Genomic DNA, 12,453 nt, shown 5'->3' on the forward strand with positions numbered 1-12,453 from the left:
TTAACAGTGGCATGCCATGTCATCAACTGTGCAGTCGGGCATCAGATTACTAGCTGATGTGGCTAGTGTATATGTTAAACACCTATCCAGGTGTTGTGTGTTGTGGCATACCTCTGCAATATAGTCAACCTGGAACGCTGCCAGTGTGTACGACCCATCACGATGCACTCTGCTGGTTAGGCCTACTGTACATGTGTAAGGATTATGTCCTCGTGCTTCAGATCTTGGCCCTTAATCAAGCTGACGGAAAGGAGCTGACGATCCAATTAGTAACTAAACTCCTGCTTTATCCCGAGGGAGGCGTGACAGGGAGGACCTGAGGTGGGATGAAGTCGTCCCTAGACACTGATCTATGGTCAGTTTTGACACTTTACTCCATAGTGGTTTAGAATAGGATTCATGGAGGGTGAACTTATCCTAGATCTGTGCTTAAGGGCAATTTCTGGCTTGAGATGAGGCAGAGTCGAGGGGGGGGGGGGGGGTCAGCAGCACCCACACAGATCATAAATGCAGCCACATAGTTGTGCCTGGTACACTAGTGTTACCTGCAGCTGACCCCTACACGTCCAGCACTACAACTACAGGTCAGTCAACCTGCCCTTGTGGCATTTCTACTGTATAGGTCGGGTGTGGGGAAGATGGGTGGTTAAGCATGTTTGTGTAGCAATTATAAGGTAGTTATGATACGATACAGCAACTTCCCTAGACTGGTATTGAGAAAATAGCAATGCCAGGTGAAGAGGCAAACTATTAGTACAATGAGAGAAAATTGGGTTGATGAAATCATATGATGGGGTTTTTAGAACTAGAATGCTGGAGGCTTTAAACTGTTTTCAGCAGCCATTTAGTGTTTTATTGCCATTACACTGATAGACTGAGTCAGATGTGTATCTATGCCTGCAGATATCGAATAAAGACGGCCGCCAATCAAACAGCCCTTATTTGATCCTATGTCAGTCAGCCGCATTTGTAGTGACAATGTAATTTCTTCTGTAGATTTCAGAGACTAAAACCATGAGCCCCAAACATGTTATCTTCAAGAAACTCTCCCGTGATAAGTCGGTGAGTATCCCTCCTAAGGCCAGCAAAGACAGTACCAGAGTTGTCTTTAAAAAATGATGTATTCATTTTGGTTTTATCCTATCCATCTGCCCGTTCTTGTCATCTATGTTCTTTTCTCTTGTTTGTTTGTTTGTTTGCATTTGCAAGCAGTTGGTGACAACTACAACAGCGTAGGCTATGTGCAGGGCCGTTTGTCATTACCATTGGAAAAGTCTCATGTCTGATCTGTCATAGGTTGGGGTGTACATGGCCAAGAGGGACTTTGTGGATCACTGTGACTCTATCGACCCTGTTGGTGAGTGTGTGACCGAGAAACAAAACCATTTCAGGGAAGGGAAGGACTTGCTTCTATTTGGATCTTTTTGCCTTGTGCTTTTGTCATGCTCAAGGGCTATTTCTCTCCCCTATATGAATCAGATGGAGTTGTGCTGATCGACCCTGTACAGGTCAAAGGAAAGAAAGGTTGGTTTTTCAACATTTGAACTCATGTCAGCTTTGTAAATTAAGAATGAAGAGGGGCCAGGAGTTATTCCTGACCATGTGATTTCACGATAGGAAAATCCCTGGGTCCTAGTTATAGCCTATGAATAGGGCACCAAGTTTTTCCTTGTAAGGTTACGTTGTACCTAGGAATGAACGTAACGGTCTATATAAAATGCAGTGAAGACGTTGTTTACTACTTGTGCCCCATAGTGTTTGTCATGCTGTCCTGCACGTTCCGGTATGGCAGAGATGACATGGACGTGATGGGTGTGGCCTTCCGTAGGGACATCTTTCTGACCACCCGACAGGTGTACCCCGAACTGCAGGACAAGGAAAGGAGCATACACACCAAGATGCAGGAGAAACTACTGCGCAAGCTGGGAGACAATGCCATTCCTTTCTTCTTTGAGGTGACTGAGAGCAGACGCATGCTTCGGGGTGAAGTGTACCCTAGGTACAGATCTAGGATCAGCTCCCCTTCCCCAAATCCTAACCTTAAACATTAGCGGGGAAAATTCTAAACTGGCCCAAGATCACATCTAGGGGCAACTTCACCCTACACCGCAGACACACAGTACACAGAGGTGTCATGCCCATAGGGGGCACAGGGGCTTGTGCACTCAGATTTATTCTGTTTAAACAATATTAAATATTAATGTTCCATTTTCTGTTGTTTCTCTGTAATACTACTAACCACCTTGCACTTTTATGAAGTTGGCTTCAGCCAGCCCATGTACAGTCGAAGTCAGAAGTTCACATACAAAAACAATTCCCTGTCTTAGGTCAGTTAGGATCAACACTTTATTTTAAGAATGTGAAATGTCAGAATAATAGTAGAGAGAATAATTTATTTCAGCTTTTATTTATTTTTCATCACATTCCCAGTAGGTCAGAAGATTAAATACACTCTGATAGTATTTGATAGCATTGCCTTTAAATTGTTTAACTTGGGTCAAACGTTTCGGGGTAGCCTTCCACAAGCTTCCCTCAAGCTCCTGACAGAGCTGGTGTAACTGAGTCAGGTTTGTAGGCCTCCTTGCTCGCACACACTTTTTCAGTTCTGCCCACACATTTTCTATAGGATTGAGGTCAGGGCTTTGTGATGGCCATTCCAATACCTTGACTTTGTTGTCCTTCAGCCATTTTGCCACAACTTTGGAAGTATGCTTGGGGTCATTGTCCACTTGGAAGACCCATTTGCGACCAAGCTTCAACTTCCTGACTGATGTCTGGAGATGCTGCTTCAATATATGCACATAATTTCCCTTCTCATGCTGCCATCTATTTTGTGAAGTGCACCAGTACCTCCTGCAGCAAAGCCCCCGCACAACATGATGCTGCCACCCCCGTGCTTTACGGTTGTGATGGTGTTTTTCGGCTTGCAAGCCTCCACCTTTTTTCTCCAAACAGTTATATTTTTGTTTTATCAGCCCAGAGAACATTTCTCCAAAAAGTACGATCTTTGTCCCCATGTGCAGTTGCAAACCGTAGTCTGGCTTTTTTATGGGGGTTTTGGAGCAGTGGCTTCTTCCTTGCTGAGCGGCCTTTCAGGTTATGTCGATATAGGACTCGTTTTACTGTGGATATAGATACTTTTGTACCTGTTTCCTCCAGCATCTTGACAGGGTCCTTTGCTACTGTTCTGGGATTGATTTGCACTTTTCACACCAAAATACGTTCATCTCTAGGAGACAGAATGCGTCTCCTTCCTGAGCAGTATGACGGCTGCGTGGTCCCATGGTGTTTATACTTGCGTACTATTGTTTGTACAGATGAACGTGGTACCTTCACGCGTTTGGAAATTGCTCCCAAGGATGGACCAGACTTGTGGAGGTCCCAAAAAAATGTCTGGTTGATTTCTTTTGATTTTCCCATGATGTCAAGCACAGAGGCATGTGTTTGAAGTTAGGCCTTGAAATACATCCAAAGGTACACCTCCAATTTACTCAAATGATGTCAATTAGCCTATCAGAAGCTTCTAAAGCCATGACATAATTTTCTGGAATTTTCCAAACTGTTCAAAGGCACAGTCAACTTAGTGTATGTAAACTTCTGACCCACTGGAATTGTGATGCAGTGAATTATAAGAGAAATAATCTGTCTGCAAACAATTGTTGGAAAAATTACTTGTGTCATGCACAAAGTAGATGTCCTAACAGATTTGACAAAACTATAGTTTGTTAACAAGAAATTTGTGGAGTGGTTAAAAAAACAAGTTTAACGACTCCAACAAAAGCGCATGTAAACTTCCGACTTCAACTGTATGTTCCCAATCTCCCAACCCCATAACTAGCTACCAAGAAACCATTTCAGGCTATCAATCTAGTTAAAGTAGCTAGCTTGTCTAACTATCTTAGCTGGCATGCCAGCTGGCAAGGTTGGTACAATTCAGAAAATAAATGTTCTGAATAAGACTGTTATGGTGAGTGAATGAGGACCCAAAAGCGAACTAACTTAAACAGAGCTTCTTTAATAACCAAACATAGGTAGGCTCAGATAGACCGGCAGATTCCGACAGGACAGGACAAGGTTACAGCAAACATGACGATAGTCTGGCTCAGGCATGAAACACAACAAACAAGAATCCGACAAGGACAGGAACAGAAACAGAGAGAGATATAGGGACCTAATCAGAGGGAAAAAGGGAACAGGTGGGAAACGGGGTGAATGGGTAGTCAGAGGAGACAAGGAACAGCTGGGGGAAAGCGGGGGAGAAAAGGTAACCTAACAACGACCAGCAGAGGGAGACAGGGTGAAGGGAAAGGACAGAGACAAGACACAACATGACAGTACATGACAGTACCCCCCCACTCACCGAGCGCCTCCTGGCGCACTCGAGGAGGAAACCTGGCGGCAACGGAGGAAATCCTCGATCAGCGCACGGTCCAGCACGTCCCGAGAGGGAACCCAACTCCTCTCCTCAGGACCGTACCCCTCCCAATCTACGAGGTACTGGTGACCACGGCCCCGAGGACGCATGTCCAAAATTCTACGGACCCTGTAGATGGGTGCGCCCTCGACAAGGATGGGGGGGGGGGGGGGGGAGACGAGCGGGGGCGCGAAGGACGGGCTTGATGCAGGAGACATGGAAGACCGGGTGGACGCGACGAAGGTATCGCGGAAGAAGAAGTCGAACTGCGACAGGATTAATGACCCGAGAAATACGGAACGGACCAATGAACCGCGGGGTCAACTTGCGAGAAGCCGTCTTAAGGGGAAGGTTCTGAGTGGAGAGCCAAACTCTCTGACCGCGACAATATCTAGGACTCTTAGTTCTACGCTTATTAGCAGCCCTCACAGTCTGCGTCCTATAACGGCAAAGTGCAGACCTGACCCTCTTCCAGGTGCGCTCGCAACGTTGGACAAAAGCCTGAGCGGAGGGGACGCTGGACTCGGCGAACTGAGATGAGAACAGCGGAGGCTGGTACCCGAGGCTACTCTGAAAAGGAGATAGCCCGGTCGCAGACGAAGGAAGCGAGTTGTGGGCGTATTCTGCCCAGGGGAGCTGTTCTGACCAAGACGCAGGGTTACGAAAAGAAAGACTGCGTAAGATGCGACCAATAGTCTGATTGGCCCGTTCTGCTTGACCGTTAGACTGGGGGTGAAAGCCGGAAGAGAGACTGACGGAAGCCCCAATCAAACGGCAAAACTCCCTCCAAAATTGAGACGTGAATTGCGGACCTCTGTCCGAAACGACGTCTGACGGAAGGCCATGAATTCTGAAAACATTCTCGATGATGATTTGTGCCGTCTCTTTAGCAGAAGGAAGCTTAGCAAGGGGAATGAAATGAGCCGCCTTAGAGAACCTATCGACAACCGTAAGAATAACAGTCTTCCCCGCTGACGAAGGCAGTCCGGTGACAAAATCTAAGGCGATGTGAGACCACGGTCGAGAGGGAATAGGAAGCGGCCTGAGACGGCCGGCAGGAGGAGAGTTACCGGACTTAGTCTGCGCGCAGACCGAACAAGCAGCCACGAAACGACGCGTGTCATGCTCCCGGGTGGGCCACCAAAAACGCTGGCGAATGGAAGCAAGCGTACCCCGAACGCCAGGGTGGCCGGCTAACTTGGCAGAGTGAGCCCACTGAAGAACGGCCAGACGAGTAGGAACGGGAACGAAAAGAAGGTTCCTAGGACAAGCGCGCGGCGACGGAGTGTGAGTGAGCGCTTGTTTTACCTGCCTCTCAATTCCCCAGACAGTCAACCCGACAACACGCCCCTCAGGGAGAATCCCCTCGGGGTCAGTGGAGGCTACTGAAGAACTGAAGAGACGAGACAAAGCATCAGGCTTGGTGTTCTTAGAGCCCGGACGATAAGAAATCACGAACTCGAAACGAGCGAAAAACAGCGCCCAACGCGCCTGACGCGCATTAAGTCGTTTGGCAGAACGGATGTACTCAAGGTTCCTATGGTCAGTCCAAACGACAAAAGGAACGGTCGCCCCCTCCAACCACTGTCGCCATTCGCCTAGGGCTAACCGGATGGCGAGCAGTTCGCGGTTACCCACATCATAGTTACGTTCCGACGGCGACAGGCGATGAGAAAAATACGCACATGGGTGGACCTTGTCGTCAGAGAGGGAGCGCTGAGAAAGGATGGCTCCCACGCCCACCTCTGACGCGTCAACCTCGACAACGAACTGTCTAGAGACGTCAGGTGTAACAAGGATAGGAGCGGATGTAAAACGATTCTTGAGGAGATCAAAAGCTCCCTGGGCGGAAACGGACCACTTAAAGCACGTCTTGACAGAAGTAAGGGCTGTGAGAGGAGCTGCCACCTGACCGAAATTACGGATGAAACGACGATAGAAGTTCGCGAAGCCGAGAAAGCGCTGCAGCTCGACGCGTGACTTAGGGACGGGCCAATCAATGACAGCTTGGACCTTAGCGGGATCCATCTTAATGCCTTCAGCGGAAATAACAGAACCGAGAAATGTGACGGAGGAGGCATGAAAAGTGCACTTCTCAGCCTTCACAAAAAGACAATTCTCTAAAAGGCGCTGGAGGACACGTCGAACGTGCTGAACATGAATCTGGAGTGACGGTGAAAAAATCAGGATATCGTCAAGGTAAACGAAAACAAAGATGTTCAGCATGTCTCTCAGGACATCATTGACTAATGCCTGAAAGACAGCTGGAGCGTTAGCGAGGCCGAAAGGAAGAACCCGGTATTCAAAGTGCCCTAACGGAGTGTTAAACGCCGTCTTCCACTCGTCCCCCTCCCTGATGCGCACGAGATGGTAAGCGTTACGAAGGTCCAACTTAGTGAAAAACCTGGCTCCCTGCAGGATCTCGAAGGCTGAAGACATAAGAGGAAGCGGATAACGATTCTTCACTGTTATGTCATTCAGCCCTCGATAATCTATGCAGGGGCGCAGAGACCCGTCCTTCTTCTTGACAAAAAAACCCCCCGCTCCGGCGGGAGAGGAGGAGGGGACTATGGTACCGGCGTCAAGAGCTACAGACAAATAATCTTCGAGAGCCTTACGTTCGGGAGCCGACAGAGAGTATAGTCTACCCCGGGGGGGGGGTGGTTCCCGGAAGGAGATCAATACTACAATCATACGACCGGTGTGGAGGAAGAGAGGTGGCCCTGGACCGACTGAACACCGTGCGCAGATCGTGATATTCCTCCGGCACCCCTGTCAAATCACCAGGCTCCTCCTGTGAAGAAGAGACAGAGGAAACAGGAGGGATAGCAGACATTAAACATTTCACATGACAAGAGACGTTCCAGGAGAGGATAGAATTACTAGACCAATTAATGGAAGGATTATGACAAACTAGCCAGGGATGGCCCAAAACAACAGGTGTAAAAGGTGAACGAAAAATTAAAAAAGAAATGGTTTCACTATGATTACCAGAAACAGTGAGGGTTAAAGGTAGCGTCTCACGCTGAATCCTGGGGAGAGGACTACCATCCAGGGCGAACAAGGCCGTGGGCTCCTTTAACTGTCTGAGAGGAATGTCATGTTCCCGAGCCCAGGTCTCGTCCATAAAACAGCCCTCCGCCCCAGAGTCTATTAAGGCACTGCAGGAAGCTGACGAACCGGTCCAGCGTAGATGGACCGACAAGGTAGTGCAGGATCTTGAAGGAGAGACAGGAGTAGTAGCGCTCACCAGTAGCCCTCCGCTTACTGACGAGCTCTGGCCTTTTACTGGACATGAAGTGACAAAATGACCAGCGGAACCGCAATAGAGACAGAGGCGGTTGGTGATTCTCCGTTCCCTCTCCTTAGTCGAGATGCGGATACCTCCCAGCTGCATGGGCTCAGCACCCGAGCCGGCAGAGGAAGATGGTAGTGATGCGGAGAGGGAGGCGACGGAGAGCGCAAGCTCCTTTCCACGAGCTCGGTGACGAAGATCAACCCGTCGCTCAATGCGAATAGCGAGTTCAATCAAGGAATCCACGCTGGAAGGAACCTCCCGGGAGAGAATCTCATCCTTTACCTCTGCGCGGAAACCCTCCAGAAGACGAGCGAGCAAGGCCGGCTCGTTCCAGCCACTGGAGACAGCAAGAGTGCGAAACTCAATAGAGTAGTCTGTTATGGATCGATTGCCTTGACATAGGGAAGACAGGGCCCTGGAAGCCTCCTCCCCAAAAACAGATCGATCAAAAACCCGTATCATCTCCTCCTTAAAGTCCTGATACTGGTTAGTACACTCAGCCCTTGCCTCCCAGATTGCCGTGCCCCACTCACGAGCCCGTCCAATAAGGAGAGATATGACGTAGGCGACACGAGCAGTGCTCCTGGAGTAAGTGTTGGGCTGGAGAGAAAACACAATATCACACTGGGTGAGGAACGAGCGGCATTCAGTGGGCTCCCCAGAGTAACACGGCGGGTTATTGATTCTGGGCTCCGGAGATTCGAAAGCCCTGGAAGTGGCCGGTGGATCGAGGCGGAGATGGTGAACCTGTTCTGTGAGGTTGGAGACTTGGGTGGCCAGGGTCTCAACGGCATGTCGAGCAGCAGACACTTCCTGCTCGTGTCTGCCTAGCATCGCTCCCTGGATCCCGACGGCTGAGTGGAGAGGATCCGAAGTCGCTGGGTCCATTCTTGGTCGGATTCTTCTGTTATGGTGAGTGAATGAGGACCCAAAAGCGAACTAACTTAAACAGAGCTTCTTTAATAACCAAACATAGGTAGGCTCAGATAGACCGGCAGATTCCGACAGGACAGGACAAGGTTACAGCAAACATGACGATAGTCTGGCTCAGGCATGAAACACAACAAACAAGAATCCGACAAGGACAGGAACAGAAACAGAGAGAGATATAGGGACCTAATCAGAGGGAAAAAGGGAACAGGTGGGAAACGGGGTGAATGGGTAGTCAGAGGAGACAAGGAACAGCTGGGGGAAAGCGGGGGAGAAAAGGTAACCTAACAACGACCAGCAGAGGGAGACAGGGTGAAGGGAAAGGACAGAGACAAGACACAACATGACAGTACATGACAAAGACTCGCATTCCTTTCAATTTTTTACCCAGATTTGAGCAGAGATGCAGAGAATAATGTTTTTTTATTTTTTTTAATGTAATTACTACTAGTCAGGAGGATACAGACAGGCTTAGATATGCAGAAAAAGTATGATCTGTAGTTTTTTTTTACATAGAATTACACATAATGATTATGGCTCTAGATTGTAGGAAAACGCTGTTTCAGGTTTTAGAAAAATGCAAAATGTTCACATTTACAGATGAGGAGCTTGCCCCCCTATTTGACCACTTTCTCACAGCAGGGTAACAATCCTCCAACAACAGGAAATTTAAATTATTATGTGGATTATAATATATGGACATTTTTTGGTAGATTTTTCTGACATTTTAAAGTGAAAATTAAAAACTTTAGAAATCTTTTTAAACTGGAATACATTACAAATGTTGCATTTAATGCTGCGCAGAACATTTTTCTGCGGCAACAAGGTGATCAGATTAAGATAGTGGATGTGACACTGTAAAAAAACTGATTGTAGTAAGTAGTGATGTGACACTGTAACAGACTGACGGTAGTAAGTAGTGATGTGACACTGTAACAGACTGACAGTACTAAGTAGTGGATGTGAAACTGTAACAGGCTGACAGTAGTACGTAGTGATGTGACACTGTAACAGACCGACAGTAGTAAGTAGTGATGTGACACCGTAAAAGACTGCCTGTAGTAAGTAGTGATGTGACACTAACAGACTGACAGTAGTAAGTAGTGGATGTGAAACTGTAACAGACTGACTGTAGAGATGTGACACTATAACAGACTGACTGTAGTAAGTAGTGACATGACACTGTAACAGACTGACAGTAGTAAGTAGTGGGTGTGACACTAACAGACTGACTGTAGTAAGTAGTGATGTGACACTGTAACAGACTGACAGTAGTAAGTAGTGATGTGACACTGTAACAGACTGACAGTAGTAAGTAGTGATGTGACACCGTAACAGACTGACAGTAGTAAGTAGTGATGTGACACTGTAACAGACTGACAGTAGTAAGTATTGATTTGACACTGTAACAGACTGATAATAGTAAATAGTGGGTGTGACACTGTAACAGACTCAAAGTAGTAAGTGGTGATGTGACACCGTAACAGACTGATTGTAGTAAGTGATGTGACACTAACAGACTGACAGTAGTAAGTAGTGGATGTGAAACTGTAACAGACTGACAGTAATAAGTAGTGATATGACACTGTAACAGACTGACAGTAGTAAGTAGTGATGTGACACTGTAACAGACTGACTGTAGAGATGTGACACTGTAACAGACTGACAGTAGTAAGTAGTGATGTGACACTGTAACAGACTGACAATAGTAAGTAGTGATATGACACTGTAACAGACTGACTGTAGTAAGTAGTGATATGACACTGTAACAGACTAACAGTAGTAAGTAGTGGGTGTGACACTATAACAGACTGACAGTAGTAAGTAGTGATGTGACACTGTAACAGACTGACTGTAGTAAGTAGTGATGTGACACTGTAACAGACTGACAGTAGTAAGTAGTGATGTGACACTAACAGACTGACAGTAGTAAGTAGTGGATGTGAAATTGTAACAGACTGACTGTAGAGATGTGACACTATAACAGACTGACTGTAGTAAGTAGTGATATGACACTGTAACAGACTGACAGTAGTAAGTAGTGGGTGTGACACTGTAACAGACTCAAAGTAGTAAGTGGTGATGTGACACCGTAACAGACTGACAGTAGTAAGTAGTGATGTGACACCGTAACAGACTGACAGTAGTAAGTATTGATTTGACACCTTAACAGAATGGCCGTAGTAAGTAGTGATGTGACACTGTAAAAGACTGACTGTAGTAAGTAGTGATGTGACACTGTAACAGACTGATTGTAGTAAGTAGTGATGTGACACTGTAACAGACTGACAGTAGTAAGTAGTGATGTGACACTGTAACAGACTGACTGTAGTAAGTAGTGATGTGACACTGTAACAGACTGACAGTAGTAAGTAGTGATGTAAGGTTCTAATAATCTGACATTAGTAAGTAGTCGGTGTGACACTATAACAGACTGACAGTAGTAAGTGATGTGACACTAACAGACTGACTGTAGTAAGTAGTGGATGTGAAACTGTAACAGGCTGACAGTAGTACGTAGTGATGTGACACTGTAACAGACTGACAGTAGTAAGTAGTGATGTGACACCGTAACAGACTGACAGTAGTAAGTAGTGATGTGACACCGTAACAGAATGATCAGTAGTAAGTATTGATTTGACACTGTAACAGACTGGCCGTAGTAAGTAGTGATGTGACACTGTAACAGACTAACTGTAGTAAGTAGTGATGTGACACTGTAAAAGACTGACAGTAGTAAGTGATGTGACACTAACAGACTGACAGTAGTAAGTAGTGGATGTGAAACTGTAACAGACTGACTGTAGAGATGTGACACTAACAGACTGACTGTAGTAAGTAGTGGGTGTGACACTATAACAGACTGACAGTAGTAAGTAGTGATGTGACACTGTAACAGACTGACAGTAGTAAGTAGTCGGTGTGACACTATAACAGACTGACTGTAGTAAGTAGTGATGTGACACTGTAACAGACTGACAGTAGTAAGTAGTGATGTAAGGTTCTAATAATCTGACATTAGTAAGTAGTGGGTGTGACACTATAACAGACTGACAGTAGTAAGTGATGTGACTCTAACAGACTGACTGTAGTAAGTAGTGATGTGACGCTGTAACAGACTGACAGTTGTAAGTGTTTTTTATTTAATTTTATTTGACCTTTATTTAGCCAGGTAGGCAAGTTGAGAATAAGTTCTCATTTACAACTGCGACCTGGCTAAGAATAAAGCAAAGCAGTTCGACACATACAACAACAGAGTTACACATGGAATGATCAAAACATACAGTCAATAATACAGTTGAAGAAAATCTATATACAGTCAATAAATAGGCCGTGGTGGCGAAGTAATTACAATATTCCAATTCGACACTAGAGTGATTGATGTGCAGAAGATGAATGTCAAAGGAGAGATACAGGGGTGCAAAGGAGCAAGATTAATAAATAAATAAATACAGTATGGGGATGAGGTAGTTGGATGAGCTATTTACAGATGGCCTATGTACAGGTGCAGTGATCTGTGAGCTGCTCAGGCAGCTGGTGCTTAAAGCTAGAGGAAGGTAAGAGTCTCCAGCTTCAGGAATTTTTGCAAATCATTCCAGACATTTGCAGCATAGAACTGGAAGGAATTGGCTTTGGGGGTGGCTAGAGAGATATACCTGCTGGAGCGTGTGCTATGGTGACCAGTGAGCTGAGATAAGGCGGGGCCTTACCTATCAGAGACTTGTTGATGACCTGAAGCCAGTGGGTTTGGCGACGAGTATGAAGCGAGGGCCAGCCAACGAGAGCGTACAGGTCGCAATGGTGGCTTGAA

General features: G+C 46.4%; 1 protein-coding gene across 4 annotated transcripts in view; it reads left to right on the top strand.

Moving 5' to 3' along the window:
- Positions 1-288: 288 nt before the first annotated feature.
- Positions 289-12,453, top strand: part of LOC110507315 (S-arrestin) — a 33,424-nt gene continuing 21,259 nt past the window's right edge. For 3 of the 4 annotated variants that reach the window (XM_036965623.2, XM_036965625.2, XM_036965626.2), the window contains exons 1-5: positions 289-584; positions 997-1,062; positions 1,297-1,357; positions 1,480-1,524; positions 1,756-1,955. In XM_036965623.2, the coding sequence (XP_036821518.1) occupies positions 1,015-1,062; positions 1,297-1,357; positions 1,480-1,524; positions 1,756-1,955 (354 nt within the window). In that variant the 5' untranslated portion in view covers positions 289-584; positions 997-1,014. Of the gene's footprint in view, positions 585-996; positions 1,063-1,296; positions 1,358-1,479; positions 1,525-1,755; positions 1,956-8,550; positions 8,625-12,453 lie in introns of those variants that run through there. The other variant, XM_090224176.1, reaches the window with a different exon arrangement.

This window comes from Oncorhynchus mykiss, chromosome 27 (genome assembly GCF_057628025.1).
Source record: "Oncorhynchus mykiss isolate SJ-2025 chromosome 27, ASM5762802v1, whole genome shotgun sequence".
NCBI classification, from domain to species: domain Eukaryota; kingdom Metazoa; phylum Chordata; class Actinopteri; order Salmoniformes; family Salmonidae; genus Oncorhynchus; species Oncorhynchus mykiss.